The following is a 21,299-nucleotide window of genomic DNA, read 5'->3' as shown; positions in this document are numbered from 1 at the left end:
GGCCTCGGTGATAACGTATCAGTCCTCCTCCAGTCCCGAGTAAGCAGCCCCTGCCCTGCGTGAAGGAGCTGCTCGTGCACGCCTGCACCGCTGCCTGGATGGCGTTAGTGAATAAATAGCAACAGGGCTTGTTTTTGTGTGTGTTTGGCATTTAAACGCTTTACATTTTCCTTTGCCAGTGATGAGTCAGATCGTATCCGTTATTAAGTTCACACTCTTGATGGAGTGGGATTATCTGGACGTAAACGATCACAGTAGGCCGGAAACGCAGCCCTGCTTCACACGACTGACGCGTTGATAGCTACGTGGGAATCGTAAAGATTGTACAAACGTAAATATTCAGCTTTTTAATCTTTTGTAATGGGTGGAGGATTCCCAAATAAAGTTGATCATATTTATTTATATAAAAAAACTGGTCTGGTTCCCTCACTGTCACCGTTTCAGCCGATGTTCTGGAGATCTAAACACCACATAGTGGGCCAACATGCCAAACCCAAAACACTGCAAGCTTCTCCAGGTCCTCCTTACCCGACTGAACAGTATTTAAGGGGAGTGACCGACACACACAAAAACAAACCAACAAACAGAAATAAGGAGTCAGTCCGTCCTTTACGAACGTACGACGCCACTACTAGGACGGACTAACAAACATAACCATAAGTCTTACCATTCAAACATCCATCCAAAATATCAATTTAAAACACTCACCAGGGAAACCGGCCCAGCCAACGCCCCCCCGGTATCCTTCACCTGACTCTGACACACCTGTTCCTGCTCAACGATGCTGCTCAAATAGTGCGCAGCGCCACCTTGAGGCTCCGCCCATTACATATACAAAAAAACACTAAAGCAAAGTGTAATTTCAGGAGAGAAATCAAGACTCAGATACGGCAGCGGCTTCAGATTTGAGTTTGTATTCACAGTTGAAACAATTATCTTGTGTGATTAAAGAAGCACTGGAAGAAGTTACTAGACACAGATAAGACTCTATACCCCCCCCCCAACAAACAAACAAACAAACAAACAAACAAACAAAAAACAAAACATGAACCATCGTTTCCACAACCTCTCACGTGGAAGCACGTATTTACACACACCTCCTGAGAACCAGCCCCTTGACATGTCCTCTGTAGTGGACAAATGTAAAGATTGACAAATGTCCACTACAGAGGACACACGCATCTAAAAACACACGCATCTCTCAGGTCACACCAGCGTGGGCACCAAGCCGGTGCTCAGGTGCTGCGCGTAGGACAGGGAGGCGGAAGGATGCAGGGGCGACGGGGTCGGGAGGAGGTGCGGCGCGTGGCTGTAGGCGAGGAGGGCCCCGGAGCCGAGGGCGAAGGGCCCGCTGCTGATGTCCAGAGGGGGGGCCTCCTCCGAGAAGGGCCCGAACATGGCCGCCTTCTTGCTCTTCTTGTTCTTGCTGGACACTTTTCGGTTGCGCGTTTGGATGCCGTCCTTCTTCATGGTGAGCGGCCGATTGATCTGGAGGGGGGGGGACAAGAGTTTAGCATGAGCTGTTGGACGCAGGTTTGGACTTTCATCCCGCAGACTCACGCTGTGCAGTTTGAAGTAGAGCCCGCACGCGTTGCACACGGGCTCGCCGTCCGCGTTGCGCCGCCACAGCGTCGTCGTGCTCGTGTGACAGTTGGCGCACAGCGTCCCGGCCCGCTTGCTGACAATCTGAGACACGCAACAAAAAAAAAAAGTAATAATTATTGATCATAGACCCTGCATGACGCAGATATCGAGTGTCTCTAATCAGCCAATCAGAACGCGCGTCGGCCACCGTACCAGCCTCTTCTTGGGTCGGATCAGGGGTCTGTTCTGGCCGTTCATCTTGTGGTACAGACCACAGGCGTTGCACAGGTAGTGTCCCGTGCCGTCCCGGCGCCACAGGGGGGTCGCCGTGGCCCCGCAGTTCACGCACTCTCTGTCCTCTGCGTGAAATCAGGGAGAGAACACGTGGAGCATTTATGACATTAGACATTTATTTGTGTCACATCTTCGTTGAGTTTTTATTTTGCCCAAGTAGGGAATTGTTGATTTCTCATATCTTTAGTCGACAAAAAAAAATATCTCGTCATTTTTGACTTTGTTTGATTGATTTAAATGAGATTTGAATATTCATTCTTGACCGTCTATATATATATGGTATATATATATTTTTTGCCATTTAAGATAAAAGTCATACGACTGAAATTACAGAAACTGCGGTAATCAAGGTTCAACCTCTTGATCGTCTAATAAAATGTCAGCATTTACGGCGTAACAGCGAACCGCAGCGCGCTCTCACCTGGAGGGGAGATTCTCATCTTATTATGGAAGTTAGGGGCGAATGAGGGGCTCATCCAGGACCCGGGACCGGAGTGGAGACCAGCAGAGTTGTAGTCCTGCGGCCCCGTCATGTAGGAGCTGTAGGGGCCAATCGTTTGTGGGTGGGAGTGGGAAGACGGGGTGTAAACACACCCAGTAGCAGGAGTCAGGTTCAGGAAGCTGCTGCTGGCCCCCGAGACCCCCAGTGGGCTGAGGCGCTCGGCCTTTAAGGCCTCCTGCAGCTGTGGGCTGTCTCTGCCCTCCCTGCCCGGAGACGAGTATCCATCTCTGGAGTTGCTGAAGGAGGAGGTGATGCTGGGGGTGTAGAGGGAGGACGGGGCGTGCGAGTGCAGCGAGCTCTTGTTGAGGGGACTGCCGCTCCAGGTGGAGACTGGAGGGGGGTTGTATGGCGAGCTCAGGGACGGGTTTCCCAGCCCGTCCAGCAGCTGGAAGCTGCTGAGGAGGCTCGCAGCGCTAAACGCCTGGCGGGCTGTGGAAATCAGGACAGAATAAAATCAGATGATTTCAGATGGAGGATCATGATAGGTGACGAGTGGGAGCGCTGACCTGAGCTTTGTCTGTAGGGGGCCGGCGATTGGGCGTGGCTCGGGTTGGAGAAGAAGGGGGGCAGGCTGGCGAAGTCCGGGTCCTGGCTAGAAAAGAATGCCTCCCCCTCTTCTCCCGGAGGGAGCAGGCTGGACTCGGGGGAGAAGCCGGCCAGAGGATCTGAGCCGAGGAGAGCCGGAGACACCCAGTGGGACGGCTCTGAAGAATCATCCATGTTGATAGAAGGAACCTCCACCTGCAGCGTTACCACAGCAACCAGTCCTGGGTCAAATGTATCATCATCAAAGGATGAAAGTGTGCCTTAGATATTTAGCAGTTTCTGCATCAATTTGAAAAAAACATAACCGAAAGCTATCATGGAAAAAGTTTCCTGCCTTTTCTAAGAAAAGAACAGTGGTAACCGTGGTGATGAAGCCAGTTACAATAACGCAGGAGATAAGTCGTCAAACGGTGACAGCCAAAACCTAATTCCTCTTCCATTTCAGAATAATCTGGATTGTGATGAACCTTTAAAAAACACAAAATCTTTCAGTACAATCAGAAACGACTGCTTTAGGAAACGGATGGATCCTGCAAGAGAACTGAGAATTTCATCAAAAGACAAGACCAATCTGGTACTTTATCTTTGGATGAAAGAGAAAAGGCTGATAGTGTCTGATAAAGGCCCAGAAAATCTGATTATGGTGCCAAATATAACCAAATATAACCAAGTATAGCCAAATATAACCAAAATATAACCAAATATAACCAAGTATAGCCAAATATAACCAAAATATAACCAAATATAACCAAGTATAACCAAGTATAACCTGGCCCTAATCTCATCTGGTTAATGGAAATCTGCCAAAGACGCAAACGTGAGACATGTTGCTAAAATTAGATTTTAATGAGATATTAACAGGCAACAAAGATCACATGGAGGTCGATTTAATCATATTAAACTCAGCCGTCTTATATATATAAATAAAACTCACACAAAAACATGCTTAATTAACAGAAGGATTAATTATTACTTCACTGACAGACTGGTGAGTTTGCATTTAGTGCAGCTATTTTTATAAATACATGAAATGTTATAATGGATATAGATTCTTTTTCACCTCTACATTCTTTACAATAAATGCAAAATGGTTTTAGTATCATCTAAATTAAAAAAAAAAACCTTAAAAGGCTAAGCGAAAAACATCAGTTCCAAGTCATCATCTCAACAAGTCACAGCCAATCGATCAATAAATGGCCTGAGATGATGTTTTACACCAATAGATGCAGTTTCACAGCCCAGGCATGAACCGGAAGTTTGTGATGAAGAAGAAGAGGCAGGTGTTACCAACCTGAGTGGATGTCACGGGGGAGGAAGATGAGCAGGAAGTGTCAGGGTCAACGTTATGTCTCCAGGAGGAAGGTGGACCGGCTTATGAGTCTACCTCAGTGAAGGCAGATGGCTTAACGGACCTCCTTCTCCAACCAGCCCCCCAAGTTCAGGGCTAGCAGCCGCTCGGTGGGAGGGGCAACGTTTTGAAAGACACACCTCTTTGGGCCGGAGTGGAAAAACTTTGTGACGTGACATTAAATGTAATTTATCTGAAGATAGTCAGGGAAAAAATAAAAGTCTCTTTTCAAAGACAGTGGGAAGAGGATTTAAAAAACAACAACAACTAAGTTTATCTCTGCTCGACAAGGTCATGGGTCAGGACACACGGAGTCAGAATGACGCGTCATCTTCATCACTTCCACAGTCGCCTCGGAGACTGCGGTTGATTTGCCCCATGAAAGGATTATTCCACATTCACAAACATTCTGACATTTTTGCTGCAACCTTGTATTTCGGTGCCATTTTGAGCGACTTCTTCCCTCCGAAGAGGAAATCCGGGCGATGCTTTTTCCACGTTTGTTGTTTGTATTTTAAAACAGACGGGCTGTTCAAAGGAAGCAGAAAAACACGGAAGAAGAAGAAGAAGATGAAGATGTTTCAGCAATCATGATATAATTAGATTAGTAACATGAGTCATACATTCTTAGTGGCCTGCTTGCGTGGATGGGACGCATGCCCCAGACAAAGTGCATGCTGGGTAGGCCCCAGCTTCCCAACATCCTACGGAACGATGCACCGTGATGCTAATTAACCGTTACGTTTGGAGTTGATTTGGGATCCGGATGCTGGGTCAGCGGAGCGGCTCGTCTCTTCTACCAGGGGCCGAGGTGGACTGAGCCGAACCGGTCCTGGTGGTTCTGAGTGAATGAGAGGGGTGGGGGTGGGGGGGGGGCAGTCACAGTGAGGCGAAGGCCTCGGCGGCGAGCGCTGTGGGGCAGGGCTGTGGCTGCTGCCACCGAGCGAGTGGGAGCTGCTCTGCTCTGATAAGACGCTATCAAGATGAAAGGAGGAGGCCGAGAGTTCCAGGCCCGCCGCTCGCTGTCTTACAGCAGCACAGACGCACACGCAGACCTGCAGGACATTGCAGCATGTCTGTGGTTGTAGGCCTGCAAACACACACACACACACACACACTCCTCCTCTGGTGACGGTATCTACGTACAAGCAGGTGGAGCCGGGACTGGACTAGTCGGGACAGTTGAGCGGATCCGTTGCCGCTGAGTGACGGATGGTGTCGTGTGTCATCGTTGGACTTTGGGGACAGCTCACTAATTCCCGAGAAACAGTCTTCTGTGTAGGCGGTGGTCTTATCTCTGCCAAGCAGTGCTGCAGTAACTTACCCTCTCCTTCTGTCTCACACACAAACACACACACACACACACACACACACACCGTCGCCTCCATAGTTGTTATGTTTTGCCAGTTTTTCTCATCCATTGCGTATTTTTATTCACTAATAACTTCTTTGGGGTGGTCTGTGTATCGGGCTGGGTATGAGCGTGTATTCCAGGCTTTGTCACCCCAGTGTAAACTCACACGCAACAGCTTCATAACTGCTGAGTTTGTGTAATCTGAGGACACAAATATGAGATCAATACCTTGCTTGTAATATTTGTCTTTTTATTCAAATTCATTATTTTATGTAGTTTTTTGTTAGTTGGCAGGATTACAGCAAATCTACAATCTATGCTGGGCTAGATTAGGATTAAAGGGTTTCATTCTTTAGTACACCCTGGACAAGAAGTCGCTTCATCTCAGTCCACATGCAAAGACAAACAACCAATCACATTCATGCATGTGGTCAAATTGGAGTCACCAGTCTACCTGTACTGCAGGCCCTCAGCTGGATTTGGACCCAGGACCTTCTGGCTGTGAGGCAAAGCGTCACCACCATGCAGCATGGATGAAAGGTGTGCACTTTAATTTTTCGATACACAGTGCTTTTTCTTTTTAGCTCAAAGGTAATCATGGATTATGATCAAAAAAAGAAACAGCCATATTTATGAATATTTAGTCCTAAAATAAATCTGGATCCACCAGATTTAAATGTTTACCCAGGTGATACGATTAGAACTATGAGTTTGTATTGGACGAGTTTCAGTTGAATTAAAGGTGATGGATGGATGTTGGGCCCTCTATATTTATTATTTTGCTAGGGTATTATTGATCATTACATTTTGTATAACATTTCCTGTGTTTATCATATTGTAATGTCGGTGCAATGATCCTTAGGGGATTATCATTATAATATAAACAGAAATAATTTAGGTCAATTTTACATAATGGAAGGTGAATCACCTGAGGCCTACACTGCCCTCTAGTGGCAGATATTTTAATCATCCGGTATAATCCGTAACTTTTTTACTTTATACATCTACGGCAGTTTGTACCGGAAACAGCCTCAGGTCAAAGTAAAACAAAGATTATTTTCTGTTTTTATTTTATGGCTTGAATTTTATAGCTTTTGTCTTATTCAACAGTTTCACACACGTTCGGACTTTTATTGTGAAGTCCGAGGACTCTTAATGGCGACAGGTCAGAGGTCAGACATGCACGCGCGAAGCAGCTGTGCTGTGGTGCCTTCAAAGACTGTAGTCGTGGAAGATTTGTTGGTCTGAATACTATTATTGATCAACTCAGTGCGTTTATATATGGTCATCGGCTAACAACGCACGGGGTTAGAGTTATCATTATTTATTGCATCCATAAACATTTCTGCGGTAACTCTCGGCTGGCTCGCTAACTTCAAACACAAAACTCAAAATTACGAGGAACACGTAAAGGCATCAGCGGGAACACGAACGCGAACGTAGTTGATGTTATTGATCCTCTTAAAGTTAAAGAACCTCCTTTAAAGACTATGATTCATAATGTTAAATCAGAATTATATATATACACAGTATATATAATTCTGATTTGTATATTTGTATATATTTAAATCTATCCCATGAAATGAGGAAAGACACTAAAATATTTCTATGTTTAACATGTTTATTTTTATTTTTTTTGATGATAAAAGATACATTACTCCCTACAGTACAAAAAACACACATTTGGAAAATACAGGACATTTCCAGATAACCTGCAAACAGCCGAGAGAATCTCGCAACGCCCCGTCCCAGTGTGGGGGGGGGGGGGGGGGGCAGCGCAGAGACCTCGGCACTGCTGATGATGACCTATCTAACCAGGGTGCAAAAATAGTGACCCAGCAAAGGTACTGCGGAAGAAAGGGGACACAAACGTATACCACATGGAGAGAGCAACAAACTCATTAGAAGTTTTTTTTTTTGGGGGGGGGGGACCTTCAGCTTATGGTCTAACTTAAGGCATCACTACTAAAATACACTGCTTTTGCATGCATGTCTAGTTTTGTTCAACAGGACACACCGACACACACAAAAAAATGATGAATGCATATGAAGAGAAAGACGGTTTCTCCAACGAAATGTGGAGAAACCACAAAAGGATGCCGAGCCGCCAGACGCGCAGCGAGAAACCTCGGAGCTGATCCTCCTGGCTGTTACAGTCACAAATGAATCCACCCTAAAAAGTGGCCGCACGTTCTCGTCAGAAACCTGCTCCCAGCAGTGATTCAGACGGCCAATCAGAAGCAAATTAGAACAATCAGGGAGACTATATATATATTTATATATATATATATATTTGTTTTATAAGCAAAGACACAAAAGGCAATCAAGAGATGACCAACATGTAAAAACTGTAGTTATATAAAAGGCCAAGATGTTGTTGTTTTTTTCCTTTGTTTTATTCTTGCTATATGAACGAACTAATTTACAGGTGAGTGTCCCTCCGGCTGTGTAATCCTTCTTCCCAAAACACCCCCCATTCAAAGACATACGGGTTCAACATGTCACAGTTAGCTTTTAGTCTGAAATACAGAGCCATGGAAGGAAAAAAAAAATTAAAATTTATTCAATGGATTCACATACATCAATAATCGGATAGGAGAAATGTGTCTAATATAATTTGCCATTCTAAAAATTAGAGGTGAGACACCACATCCATGAGCATAAAACGTATTAGGGGGATGTTATTTTTCCTCGTGTCCCATGTAATTCCATGTTTGGCAAACGAAGCAACACAAGCATCGAGTAGTAAACAAAGTAGAAACTCTCCCCTGCCTGGGTTCACTTCAGAGTTCCCTTCAGTCCTACAACCGCTGCCATTCTACTCGGAACAAATACAAAATGTCCTCCTTTCTGTCGCAACGAGAACATACAACCAACTGAATGAAGACTTTTGTTTTTTAAAATACAGTGGCCATCTCAACGCAGACCCCCCTCCTCGTCCCTCAAACACAATCTATGGGGATGAACGACAGTTTAAAAAAAGTGATGTTCTTAAAAATGCACACAACATACACATAGGAGGAGGGTGGGGGGGGGGGGGGGAAACAAAGCTTAAAAATACAAAAATAAACTACACAAAAGATCTGCGTCATTGCTTGCTAATTTTTTGGGAAGATTTTGCCTTTTTTTTTGTGTGTGTATGCTCCAAGTCTCAGTCGTAACAAAGTCTGTCGTTCTTTCTCTGCAAATCTCCTCCTTCGTCACGCTCTTCGTCCACTTTGAAGTCACCAGTTCTCATCCTGGAGTAAAAAGCGCACAGTGATGACATTTACCAGGAGACTGGAGTCCAGTATGACGACAACAGACTTGGTTCTTGATGAAGCAAATGTGTTTTGAGCGGGGGAAAAAAAAATGGAAAAGAAAAGAAAAGAAAGGATGTCCTCTTTCGTCGAGGACAAGTGCTTTGTTTGTAACCATACCGATGTTCCCTCAGCTAAACTAATGCCTCCACAGCCTTGTTCAACACTGTACATCATTTCGTGTAGTCTCTTCTCTACGTATGCCCCCCCCCCCCCCAAGATTCACAAAACAGAAAAATAAAAGGTTACCATTGAGCTCAGGCTCGCTCCCAGTTGATGAAAGATGTAAATGCTTCTCTATACCGCTAACTACCGAAACAAGCCGAAAAAGCTAAATGATCAAGGGGGGGGGGGGTGCGTCCGAAAAAGATAATGTGCTTCTAAGTTTGTGTTGCTCTAAAAAAAAAAAAAAAATAGTATGAACAAAAGAACGAGGACAAAAGGAGGGGCAGTTTTTATCTACAGAAAACATCTCTCAGATTGACTTTCATCTCGGTTGCTCTGCCTCCATCTGAGACGCGAGGGTGGAGGAGGATGACGTTAGGGTGAGGATGAGGAGAGGTGAAGGTCAGTCTTCCGGATAAAAAGGACAGCGAGTAGGGACAAAAAGACTGGGAGGGGGTCTCTGGGCAACCTCACTGATCCGTCCTTGCCTTCTTTGGACCAGTAGCCTTACTGTAAGAGCACACACAAGACCAGAATGAGCATTGTTTGTTTGTTAGGCGCCATGTTTGCATCATCAACCCTCTACTCACGTATCGGGGGAGGTGCCTGGTCTTTTGGCGGCCGGTTTTGCCGAGGCAGCGTCTTTGCCGGACTCTACAAAGCAGACGAAAAGGTTAAGCCATGAACCCACAACACCCGAGCGTCCCGTTCGCGGATGGCGAGTTCACCTTGGAGCCATCGAACTTGGGTGGCGGGACCGTAGCCCTTCTCGTTGCGGGCGGCGATGCGGAAGATGATGGCCGGCTTGGTGGTGTAGTCGATGTGGGCGTTGGAGAGGCTGGACGACTGCACCAGGCAGGAGGGGTTGGGCCCGCAGTACACGCGCATGAAGGCCAGCTGCGCCGGGGTGGAGGCCTTGGCTTCGGCCGTCTGGTTGCTCTGGATGGCGAGGTACACCGAGTACTCGATGATCTTCCCCGACGTCACCGAGGGCGGCTCCCACGTCAGGTGGGCGCCGTCCGAGCTCTGCAGCCGGGACGGTAAAGACGCACGAATCAGCGACTGAAGGCGTGACTCGCTGTAATGTTTTATATGAATCCACCACTAGGGGGAAGTGTTTTTTTTATTTATTTATTTATTTATCTTTAAATCGGTGAGCCTGACCTTGCTGATTTTGATGGCGCAAGGTGCGCCTGGGAAGCCCGGCAGGCAAGTCTTGAAAGCGGAGATCTCGGAGAAAGCGCCGCGACCACACGCGTTGATTCCAGCGACTCGGAACTTGTACGCCGTTCCAGGTTGGAGCTCCATCTTTTTCATCTGACCGTAGTCCGGCACGACGCCGGAATCGTTCTGCAGGACATTAAAAAAAAAAAACGGATTCCAGATTTCTAGCGCAGAAGTAATTTCAATCGAAAGGATTTTTAACGCTGCTGAAAGCCTTACGTCTCCGTGAGAATCGTCTCCCGGCATGTAGAAGTGAGTCACGACCATGTTTGTCACTTTAACAATCCCAACGTCGAACCACTGGTTCTCCTTCTTTAGAGCAGGCTTCGCTGGGGTCGGCTGGGGGCCTTGCTTCTGTGGGACACAAACAGGATACGACGTCACGTTCTGCTCGATGCGACTTCAGCGCACCGACCGCGCGCTCTGTAACTCACCTCCCCCTCGATGCCATTGGCCACTTCTGCCAGAGTGGCTGCTGCCTGCAGCTTGGCGGGACTCGCCACCGATACGACGGGTGCGAATGTGCTCGAGGGCGCCAGCGCTGCAGAGTGAAAGAAGAAGAAGCGGGATAATAATAATAAGCCCGCCGCACGAGAACGCATCGAAAGCGCCGGCGAGAGGAAACGCGTCTTACTCTCAGAGGCGGTCCGCGGAAGCAGCGACGCCACGGCGCTGGTGACGGCCGCCGCCATCTCGTTGTGTCCGTTGCTCTCGACGGACGGATCGTTGAGGCTGTCGGCGGGCGCCAGGCCTTCGGTGGGCAGGCTGGCGTCCATGCTGGCCTGCTGCGCGGCGGCCTGAGCCTCCTGCAGCTGCTGCTGCTGCTGGACCAGCGCGGCCAGTTCCTGCTGCGTCAGCATGATGGGGATGCTGGTGGTCTGCTGGTTCTCGCCGGCGGCGTCGCCCTCGTCTGTAACCAGAGGATATTAAAAGTTACAGCGAGCTCCCCGACGGCGAGCGGCCGATCATCCAGGAAACAGGAAACAAAGACGCACTCATGACGGCTTGTTGAGCCGCCTGCAGGACGGCCTGAATGGCGAGGGCTTGCGCCTCCTCGGTGGCGGCCGCCTGAGCCGCAGCCTCTGCCGCCGCCGTCACGGCCAGCTCCTCGTCTGAAAGGCCCGTCGCCATGAGCGCGGCGGCGCCCTGGCCTTCCGACATCAACTCTGAAGGCAGGTTCAAGGCGGTCGCCGCGGCCGCTTCGCCCTGAAAGAGCGATTCACACTGAGCACTTCTCACTGAGCGTAAAGTAGTTCCAGCGTCGTTGCCGCATTTACCTCGGCTTGCGTCTCCATGGCAGCGGTGCCCTCCTCTGCACGCGTGGCTTCCGCCGAAGGCGTGGCTTCCGCCGAAGGCGTCTCCGTTTGCATGGGCTCCTCCGTGGAGCTGGCAGCAGGACTCGCTCCCTCCGTGATCGACGAGATCGACTGCAGAGAGAGGGACGAAACGAAAGAGCGTTTTAATGCAGCCCGGTTAGAAACGGTTCCCCAGCGGTGGTGGTTATGTCCTCATCAAAGGTGCGGCGCCCCTTACGGGTACTGAGGGCCCGGGGGCCGGCGTGGACTGAGTGACGATAGTGACGGCCCTGCCCTGGGGGGTGGCGACGACAGCAGGCGCTGCGGCGGTGGTGGATGCTACCTCTGTGCTGCTGCTAGCTTCCGTCGCCTCCTCGGTCTGTTCGGCTGCTGATGGGAAAAGGAAAGGAAAACGAGAAAATAGAATTCAGGTGTGACTCCGCTCAAATTAACTCTTTGAGTGCCATTGGCGTCTAAATGAAACCCAAACATTCACTGCCAACTCTGACATTGAAATCTGTCTCAATTGAACGGCCAATAACTCATAGGTAGGAACACACTTTATTTGTTCTGATGAAAGAAGACTTTAATCTTTCATTTGCATTTCGGCATGCGCATCGTCATAGTAACAAATATTCTGTGGGGCTTGAAAAATCGGGGAAAATGCACGCAAACTGGGGCAGTCAGCATAAAGCTGAGCTGAAAATGGCCGGCACTCAATGAGTTAAAGTTACTTGCAGCAACGCAGTGGGCGGTACCTGTGCCGTCGTCGCCGCCGTCGCCCGTCTCCATGCTGCAGGTGGCCGTGGTGGCTGTGTTGGTGGTCCCCGTCTCGTGCGTTTCGCAGGGTGGGTTGGAGCATTCCCTCGGGACCGGGACCGGGACCGGGACCGGGACCGGGACCGTTGTCGTGGAGGTTTCCGTCGTGGAGGTGCTGGCGGTCCCCGTCTCCTGCGTTTCACCGGGCGGGTTGGTGGACGCGCTCTGCACCGTCCCCGTCTGGCCCGCAGTCATGTCGGATGACGCCTGGGTGGCGGTGCTGGTGGTGCCTGTAACGTGGGTCTCGCAGGGCGGGTTGGAACACTGTTTCTGGACTCCTCCCATGTTAGCTGATGCCGTGGTCGTCGTGTTGGTCGTCCCGGTTTCGTGGGTCTCGCATGGCGGGTTGGAACAGACCCGCCCCGCCCCGATGCTGGCAGAGGAGGTGGTGGCGGTGCTGGTGGTGCCCGTCTCGTGGGTCTCGCATGGCGGGTTGGAACAGACCCGCCCTGCCCCGATGCTGGCAGAGGAGGTGGTGGCAGTGCTGGTGGTGCCCGTCTCGTGGGTCTCGCAGGGCGGGTTGGAACACCGTTTCTGGACTCCTCCCATGTTAGCTGATGCCGTGGTCGTCGTGTTGGTCGTCCCGGTTTCGTGGGTCTCGCATGGCGGGTTGGAGCACGCACGGAGTGCAGACATGTTTGAGGATGCAGTGGTGGCGGTGTTGGTGGTGCCAGTCTCGTGGGTCTCGCAGGGCGGGTTGGAACAGACCCGCCCTGCCCCGATGGTGGCGGAGGAGGTGGTGGCGGTGTTGGTGGTGCCCGTCTCGTGGGTCTCGCAGGGCGGGTTGGAACAGACCAGGGTGACGGTCCCAGAGCCGTCCCCGGCTGCTCCAGCCTCGGTGGAGCTCGGCTGCTCAGAGGTCGGCGATGCCAGGATGGACACCGGCAGATCCTGCACCGGCTGAGCTTCTACGCCGCTGGGTGTCGTGATGAGAGTCACCTGGGTCGGCTGGTTCTGGGCAGGAGAGAGTGAAACGACTTCAGTTTCAGAATGGTTAATGTGATCATTTCTCTTCTCCCACTGATCTTCAAGCAGCTGTATTGCTAAGCGGAGCTAGAAAAGGGCATCGGCTCCCTGCCACGTGTTCTAAACATGCGAGGCGTACTTTCATCGTGACTCGAGGCCCTGAGGTTAAGAACACAAATTCATCCTGTTGAATAACAATCTGCAGCCCCCCCCCCCCCCCCCCACACACACACACACCTGGACTGTGATTGTAGAGGAGGGCAGCGTGGAGGCAGAAGTTAGGCTCGTCTGTGCAGTGGACACCGTTACGGCAGATGGGCTGATGACCTGGCTGGACAAGGTAGCGATTGTTCCCAGTGTGGTGATGGGGGTCACCAGAGAGGCGTTGGAACTGTCCACTGTGGCCCCCCCCACGAGGTTAGTGGAAACTGTGCCGGCGACTGTCCCAAGGGTGGTGACTCCTGGGAGGAAAACACAGGAAGTATTAAAAACAAAAAGGTTCCACATAACACTGTACGAAATACAGAATGTGCGTAACCCACCAGTGGTGCCCTTGACAACCAGGGTCGTCACCGCGGGTTTCACTGCAGACACCGTCACCGGCGTAACAAGGCGAACACCACCGACAGTGCTCATGGGCATGGTGCGCAAAATAGTTCCAGGCTGCCCAGGGGCTCCCTTCAAAACCACCTGAGGACACAGTTCAGGGTCAGCCCCCCCCCCAAAAAAAGCTGCACAACAATGTTAACACGGATCAATTCTGCTCGCTTACCTGCGTCAGCCCCTGCTGGCCGGCTGCGGTTGCCAGTTTGGGGACTGCGGTGATGATTTTACCGGGAGTTCCAGTGGTCATCACCTTTGTGGTAAGGATTGTGATGGGAGTTTTCATTCCCGCACTGCTTGTAACACCTGCAAGGGGGGAAAACCCAATTTATGTTAAAAGGTAAACCAGGCTTATGTCAAAGCGTGATTGATTTACACCCACGGGGGGGGGGGACCTGTTCACGGACGATATTGCTACTTCCGTTACAGTATTACATTCAGACCTGTTGCTCCTGGCTGGGCCATGATGGCCGACATGGGGATGGTCTTGATGATGGTGGTGCCCTGCTTATTGCTGGCCGGAGAAACGCCGCTGATGTTGAGGATGGTGGGCTTGTTTCCGGTGCCTCCTGACTGGGAAGTGGTAATGATGGTCGTGGGCTTCCCATCTGCAGAGGTCACCAGCTTCAGAATGGTGCCGGCTGGGAGCGACCCCTTTGTCTGGGGAGAGATCAGTTAACAGCATGCACACATTTGTAGCTTTTTAGCTAGCTCTCTCTCTGTTGTTATTTGGTCTTTGCTGCACCCTTGCAGAGAGCTGACCTGTAAGATCTGGGCGAGCGGGTTAGAGGAAGTCTGGCCTGTGACGGCTGATGTCTGCACCGGCTTGGTTTGCACCACAGACATCATCTTGCCAAGGTTGGAGATCTGTTGAGACGAGAGAGAGAGAGAGAGAGACACTCGAGTTTGTCACTGTCTCATGACATGGAACAAGCAATCAACAGATTGCGCTCCAGACTACTTTCTCACCAGCGTGCCGCTGCCGCCCATGGTCAGAGGACTCTTCACCAGCGTGATGGTCTTGGTGACTCCTCCCACTACAGTGGTTACCACCTGGGCCTGTTGGGCCACAGTGACGGCACCAGACTTGTGCACAGTGATGATGGGTCTGGAGGTGGGGGAGGTTGCTGTGCCCACTTGGGCTGCAGCAGTTTTAAGCATCCGGGTGGCCGGGTTACTGACCTACACACACAAAAAAAAAAAAAATAGGAATCAAACTTTGCTGGAAAGAATACACAATGACAAATGCAAGACTAAAACGACCTGTACCATGACTGGAGACGCCATCTTTACTGTAGTTGTGCCGGGAGAAACGGCTACCGTTTTGAGAATGGTCGCGCCTGCAGGAACATTGAGGACTGTGCCCGCAGAGGAGGGAGGGATCTTCTGGGTTGCTGCAGCTGCTGCAGCTAAAGCTGCCATGCCACTCATCTGAGGGCTCGTGCCAATCGGCTGAAATGGAACACATTGACAATTGATTTAAAACATCAAGAGCAAATCTCGAACAATGGAAAATGGCGTGCGAAACTCACCGATCCCTGTGTGGTCACCATTCTGACACCTGGAGGGAGGGATGTCACGGTGAGGGGGGATTTTCCCAGGTGGCCGGGGCGGACTGTGACAACAGACGCACCTGTGGCGGACTGTTGCGTTGCAACCTTCAAAATAGCTGTTAAAAAAAGTGTAAGCACACAGCATATGAAGCCAGGAACTTCTGGTGGTGCAGCGCTAAGAAATCAGGATCCCCACGCCTTTGGAAACAAATGTGGGAGATACGTGTAGGCATCCATTCTTGTTTTACAAGCGTTAATTATTACCTGTCTGGGGTAGGCTCTGAGCCGAGAGTGCTGCGGCAGCTGCCGCGGGGCTCTTTGGAGAGTTCAGCGGCTGAGAGGGGCTTGTGCTCATGACTGGTGAAGCTGCAGCTGGAGTCGCTGGGATGTCGTATTTCTGCAACTGCAGTAAGTAGGTGTCGGCTGTCGAGACGGCGCCCCAGCTCACCTCCAGGGAATTTGTGTTGGCACGGACTAACTGCACCCTAGCAGGGGCGTGTGGCCGCTCTGGAGAGGTGGAAGACCGAGAAAGTTAGCGACATCATCAGACAACACCGAAAGCACTCTAAAAACAGTCAAACCCGTCCAAGACGACAACTCTCGGGACAGGAGAGGACATAACATCGACCTAATGAATGTAAGGAAATGGTGCTACAGCAGCTCACCTGTCTCCAGGTACCACAGGTCTTTACAACACACTTGGTTGTTCCAGGCTTTACGATACCCATCGCGGCCACTCCAAACATAGAGCCTGGAGTTTATGGACACGGCGCAGTGGCCAGCACGGGCCCTGGGAATGTTGTCTTCAAGGGTGTCCATCGAGACAGTCTCCCAGGACGTAGAGTCTATGCACAAACAACGCGTTAGAAAACCTGTCCATATGAAATGGAATAACAATAAGTACAAAGACACAAACCGAGATTTAGACAGGCAAGGGTATTCGTGCACTTCCATTCCTTCTCGTGTGTCGCCACTTTGACGTCATCCATCACCAAGGGAACCCATCCTCCAAATACATACATCCTGTCCATTAAGAAAATCAGATCAGCAAGCTGCCGCCACTGAGCACGACATGTTGTCCAATTGTACAGAAATGTTAAAAAGAACATTCTGTCAAGCCATCGCTTAAGTTTTCTCACTTGTTTGTGATGGTGGTGGCAGAGTGAAGACTTCTCGGGAGCGGCGCCGTCCCATTGACTGACGGTTTGTTCCATGTCAGGGTATCTGGAGACAATGACCGGCAGCTGGATGTTAGAAAATGAATTCTGGCATGCAAACAAATAAGAGTCAAGCAGCAAAATGTACATAAAACATTGTCAAACGTTGACTTTGCTCCGGTGGCATCTGTAGAGCTTATTATTTTTGTCCTGTGAAAGACCTACCGATGTCAAGTGTCCACAGATCCCCGAGACGACAGCCACTCATCCCCCCGTAGATTATCAGACGAGACTTCCTGCTCGTTTTTTCTGTGTATACCACGGCAGTGTGGCTCTCTCTTGGAGGGGGCAGAACGCCATAGGTGATTGGAATATCCCATCCAACCACGCTGGAACCCGCGCGAAGCTCAAGTGTATACAGATCATTCAGGTATCTGAAGATGAAAACCAGACATCGTGAGTTAGAAATATTTGTCGGTTCAATTAGAGGTGCCAGGCGGAAAAAGATTCTGTACCTGGGAATGTTGTTTTTTGGGTCCTCGCTATCATTTGCTAGTCCGCCAAACAGGTAGCATTTATTGCCAACCAGGGAAAAGCTGTGGCCAAGACGAGGACAAGGAGGGGGACCGTTTTTGGGGTTTTTTGCTTTTAATTTTTTCCATTCCCATCTGCTAGCCTGTAAGATAAACCACAGAATGTTTTTATTTTTTTTACATCATAGTCAAAGCGGAAACACACAGGTCACCCTCATTCCCTGTTCTGTCCATGTGATCTTCAAGACCTTACTTTAAACTAACCTCATTTTAAATTTCACATTCTAATTCAATTTTTCCAGTCATTGAAAAGCCACGTGGGATTTCGCACATGCAGCACAACAATAAATGGGAAAAATATATCATCTTCACTTCGTTATGAAAAATGTCAAACTTATAAAAGAAGCCGAATATAGACACGGTTTGGTTAACTGCTTAATTAAATATCAAACAAAACAAAAACAATGTGCTTATTATCATCATCATCACAAAATAGGACTTCAGTGCATTTTATCCTCCATACTACAAAAAAATGAGGGAAGATGATTGTTGCTGGAACTTGGCAAACAAGTGATATTTGAGTATGTGAGTATAATGCATCTAAGAATTGATTTCTTGCTCTCTTGCAGCTAAATAAGTAAGAAATTGTGCGATCGGACGGCCTTTAAGCGCGATACTGCATTGCCCATTTAATTAGCTGAAGTGCACGGTCAACATTTATACAACACACACTCAGTCAAATTAAATTGCATGACAATATTAATCAGTGGCACCAGATCACTTCCAAACACTGAAAATCTGTTTTTGCATATTTGATTTAAACGGAAGTCTTTATGTTGAAATAGAAAGTTTACCTGTAGTTCGTAGAGATCGTTGCTGTATTTTCCATACTCCACCATCCCCCCAAACACCAGCAATCTTGTGCCATCGCAGACAAAACCATAGGCGGCACAACCAGGAGGAATATCACCACGGACCGCCGGGATAAACCACTGGTTAGTTGCTAGAAATATAAATAGAATAAGGGAAGCAGTTAATGTCTGAGGCTTACCCATCATTTCAATGAACCAAAATGACAAAAGCAGCAATCGCCAATGCTTATATTGTGGCATCAGTTGTCCAAGTTTGATTGTCAAGAATTAGACGGTTATACTTTACTTAATGTCTTAAAACATTACAAAAGTTTTCATTCATTATTCAATTATGATAAAGGTGTTGTTGATTTATTTGCATTGATGACAGTAAACCAACTAAGTATGGCAAATGTGGCCCTGGGTTAAAAAACAACAACAAATATTTTAACAGACTTCCATATGTTGTGCAATACTTAAATTAAATCCGCAGTTTGTGACAGTGCTATAAACACTAAATGGAAAAACAACAACTTTAGGTTTATAAAAATGTTGTTTCTTCTTTTACAAAAGGCACAATAGTTCCGGTGTGTGATATTAAACTTAACCAGAAGAACTCAGTTTCTATTTATCTTCTACTGAAACTGATTATAGAAATACTTTTAAATATCACAAGTCATTTGTTTTCAGGTTCTCACAGCATTTCAAAGATATCAAACTCTGGTTAAGGCCAAACAAGGCTGAAAATTCCTGACGATAAAAATCCAAGTAAAACCATCTTATTAACTTTGGTTCAAAAACAGACTCTGCCTCGACAGATGGAGCCGCTGGAGTTCAACTCGTTGAATGAGACTCTTCTGTCAGTTTATGAGCAGGAAATTGAGGCAGGAGATAGGCTTCCAGCAGACCGCATCATCCATTTTATTTTAGCCCGCCTTTTTTTTAACATGCACAATGCCTCATTGTCCATTAGAGGGAGACACAATCAAAAAAAAGACGCGGATTGTTTGGCCTGCTTAGGCCTGCACGTCACGAATCGAGCTTTACAGACTCGAAATATGAAAATACGATGCATGCTCGTAAAGCATTTCCCAAGGGAAACCGTGCACGGCGCTCAAAAAACAAAGTACGGTTTTTACGGGCAAAGTTAATCTTACCGGTGTTGTATACATGCAGTTCATCCACAATTCCTTCGTTTCCACCGCCAAAAACAACCATAAGCTCCTTGATAGCCACAGCTCTGTGTCCATGTCTGGGCCGTGGAACCGGACCGGACCATCCGAGGACCCGCTTCCACCGCGGCTGCAGAACCGACGACGTGGTCCCAGACACCGCGGAGCCAGGGGCAGACATGACTTCTGTCAAAATAATGAAAAACACACGTATCAGCTGTTTATTAAGTAATACCTGAACGTCATATTAGCTGCTACAACAACGCAATGACACTATCTGGCTATACTTACCTTTATACCATCTGAAAAGCCGAACCGCTAGCTTTAGCTAATGAATACGTTCATTTAAAAAAAACACGTCGGAATAAGGTTGGCGTTAGTAGCTTTCAAATAGCTACTGGATCACGATACATGATAAAGATCTGACATCGTAGTTATTCTGAAGGATCCATGAAACCTTTTCAGCACACAAGTTCCATTTTTGCTAGCTTAGTTGTTTCCAACCATTGAATTCAATCCATGGAAGCAGCCATCTTGTAACCAAACAAACCCCCGCTAAGTGCGCTAACGCTACTGCCCGTCTGAAAAATGGCGGAAGCGACTGAGAAAGAAAAATACACGAGAGCTAGCCAAATACACAGACAACAAAATGCCCTAAAACTAAAATGAAATTCAATAGCTTGATGATAAGCAAATAAAGCTAAACAATGTATGACTGCTATAAAGACTTAACCTACATCTAACACCGTTGTCAAGAGTCGGCTATTTTCATGCTTCTCTGGGAGTCGCCATATTGTAGCTAACAAGCGTAGCATTTTCGGCAACCCTATAATGCTATTATTGACATGGGAAGTACTCAAACCTTAAAGTGTAGAATATGTAGAGAGAACGTACCCCCGTTCCCGTTTAATATTTTACTGCGATATAGAATAAATATAAAAGTTGTAGTATTCGAGTCGTTTCTGACGTTAGCTACAGCCTGTTAGCACTAGCGGCTAGTTGCTCAACCTAATTTGCGAAGGCTAATAGCGTTAGCTGTATGGCTGGCATCTGTCAAACCATCCACAAATCTTACAATTAAATGCAATGTAATTCAGTTTGACGTTTATATGCACATCTTACCTGATACAAGTGTAATCACAATGACACTCTCAAAATGCTACTAAACTGAGCTAAACTGCATAAAAAGAGAGTTATAATGTTTCATGCCGTCTCTGGAAGCAGCCATCTTTTCGACAATCGGCCTGGGTATACAGGTCCCACAAGAAAAATGGCCGGACGGTTTGCCACAACAAAACACAACAAAGCGATAAAAACGCGATATTTTCGAATTGTACTTACTTATTTCGATGCAGTAATTGCAAAAACACTGGTATGTGGTCTAATCTTGCGGCAGTTATCCAAATTCATTCGATTTGTGAAGAAGTATTTCCTCTCATGCCTGCCTGGAAGCTGCCATCTTCTTGACAACCAGAGGCGGAGGAAAATGGAAGAGAGTTTGGCGTCACCCAAAGTAAACATGGCGACAGAGACCAGCTCGCTAACCATTTCAGACAAAAACATATGCAGTTTTTTATTATTTGACTTTCCAGGGAAGCAAACGACGCTTGTTACAGTGATGTGCTTCAACGAAGACTCGAATATAATATGAAGTTTACATTTAGAAGTTGATGGAAGGAGTTTAAGCTTAATTACAACAAGTTGTATTATAGCACTAGGCTTATTGTCCCTTACTAAAGATGGCGACATCTGTGCGGGAACAACTTTTATTTTGACATTGCACGGGATGCTGGTGTTATTGTTCCATGAATCTACTTATATAGTTAATTCACGTACAAATAATTGTGTGCAAGAATTAATTTAGAAATGTACGATCAGACGCTAAAGTTGCCACGCCCACATTCACCACTAGTGCGCCCTCCACTGACAGAACTAGTGCATTACTATAAAACGATCAACCCGGTGTTTTCACTACAGACGTGTCCAGACATGTCCCTTTGTTGGATTCATACTGAAAAACGACTCAAGTTTTTC

At 48.0% G+C, this 21,299-nt stretch overlaps 2 protein-coding genes across 2 annotated transcripts; both read right to left on the bottom strand.

Annotated features, from left to right (window-relative positions):
* Positions 1-944: 944 nt before the first annotated feature.
* gata1a (GATA binding protein 1a) lies at positions 945-4,286 on the bottom strand. The gene is made up of 6 exons (XM_068742579.1): positions 4,218-4,286; positions 2,887-3,121; positions 2,300-2,809; positions 1,798-1,943; positions 1,561-1,686; positions 945-1,488 (listed from the first exon to the last, which is right to left on the bottom strand). Exons 2-6 carry the CDS (start codon positions 3,098-3,100, stop codon positions 1,207-1,209), a joined length of 1,278 nt encoding a protein of 425 aa, XP_068598680.1. The 5' UTR covers positions 3,101-3,121; positions 4,218-4,286; the 3' UTR covers positions 945-1,206.
* A 2,956-nt stretch (positions 4,287-7,242) lies between these two features.
* Positions 7,243-19,446, bottom strand: hcfc1a (host cell factor C1a). Its single transcript, XM_068742306.1, has 28 exons — positions 19,251-19,446; positions 18,097-18,245; positions 17,225-17,385; positions 16,935-17,143; positions 16,692-16,776; positions 16,469-16,575; positions 16,218-16,397; positions 15,817-16,059; positions 15,532-15,668; positions 15,269-15,451; positions 14,969-15,181; positions 14,762-14,866; positions 14,443-14,659; positions 14,169-14,305; positions 13,939-14,086; positions 13,634-13,857; positions 13,065-13,384; positions 12,370-12,890; positions 11,850-12,001; positions 11,594-11,743; positions 11,312-11,522; positions 10,951-11,226; positions 10,751-10,857; positions 10,536-10,670; positions 10,257-10,442; positions 9,821-10,118; positions 9,683-9,746; positions 7,243-9,602 (listed from the first exon to the last, which is right to left on the bottom strand). The coding sequence occupies exons 1-28, from the start codon at positions 19,444-19,446 to the stop codon at positions 9,563-9,565; spliced, it is 5,154 nt and encodes a 1,717-aa protein (XP_068598407.1). The 3' UTR covers positions 7,243-9,562.
* Positions 19,447-21,299: the final 1,853 nt, after the last annotated feature.

The sequence above is a fragment of the Brachionichthys hirsutus genome, chromosome 8 (genome assembly GCF_040956055.1).
Source record: "Brachionichthys hirsutus isolate HB-005 chromosome 8, CSIRO-AGI_Bhir_v1, whole genome shotgun sequence".
NCBI lineage: Eukaryota > Metazoa > Chordata > Actinopteri > Lophiiformes > Brachionichthyidae > Brachionichthys > Brachionichthys hirsutus.
The sequence above is the reverse complement of the archived record's forward strand: the minus strand, read 5'-3'. Positions and strand labels throughout refer to the sequence as shown.

What these genes read in the sequence shown, in the direction of transcription:
- gata1a (XM_068742579.1), bottom strand. Translation starts at nt 3,100, where the DNA reads ATGGATGATTCTTCAGAGCCGTCCCACTGGGTGTCTCCGGCTCTCCTC. An exon ending in GATGAGAATCTCCCCTCCAG is followed by an intron (nt 1,944 to 2,299) that starts GTGAGAGCGCGC and finishes GATTTCACGCAG; the next exon opens with AGGACAGAGAGTGCGTGAAC. An exon ending in TCCGACCCAAGAAGAGGCTG is followed by an intron (nt 1,687 to 1,797) that starts GTACGGTGGCCG and finishes TGCGTGTCTCAG; the next exon opens with ATTGTCAGCAAGCGGGCCGG.
- hcfc1a (XM_068742306.1), bottom strand. Translation starts at nt 19,446, where the DNA reads ATGTCTGCCCCTGGCTCCGCGGTGTCTGGGACCACGTCGTCGGTTCTG. An exon ending in GGCTCAACAAGCCGTCATGA is followed by an intron (nt 11,227 to 11,311) that starts GTGCGTCTTTGT and finishes CTCTGGTTACAG; the next exon opens with ACGAGGGCGACGCCGCCGGC. An exon ending in TCCGCGGACCGCCTCTGAGA is followed by an intron (nt 10,858 to 10,950) that starts GTAAGACGCGTT and finishes TTCACTCTGCAG; the next exon opens with CGCTGGCGCCCTCGAGCACA.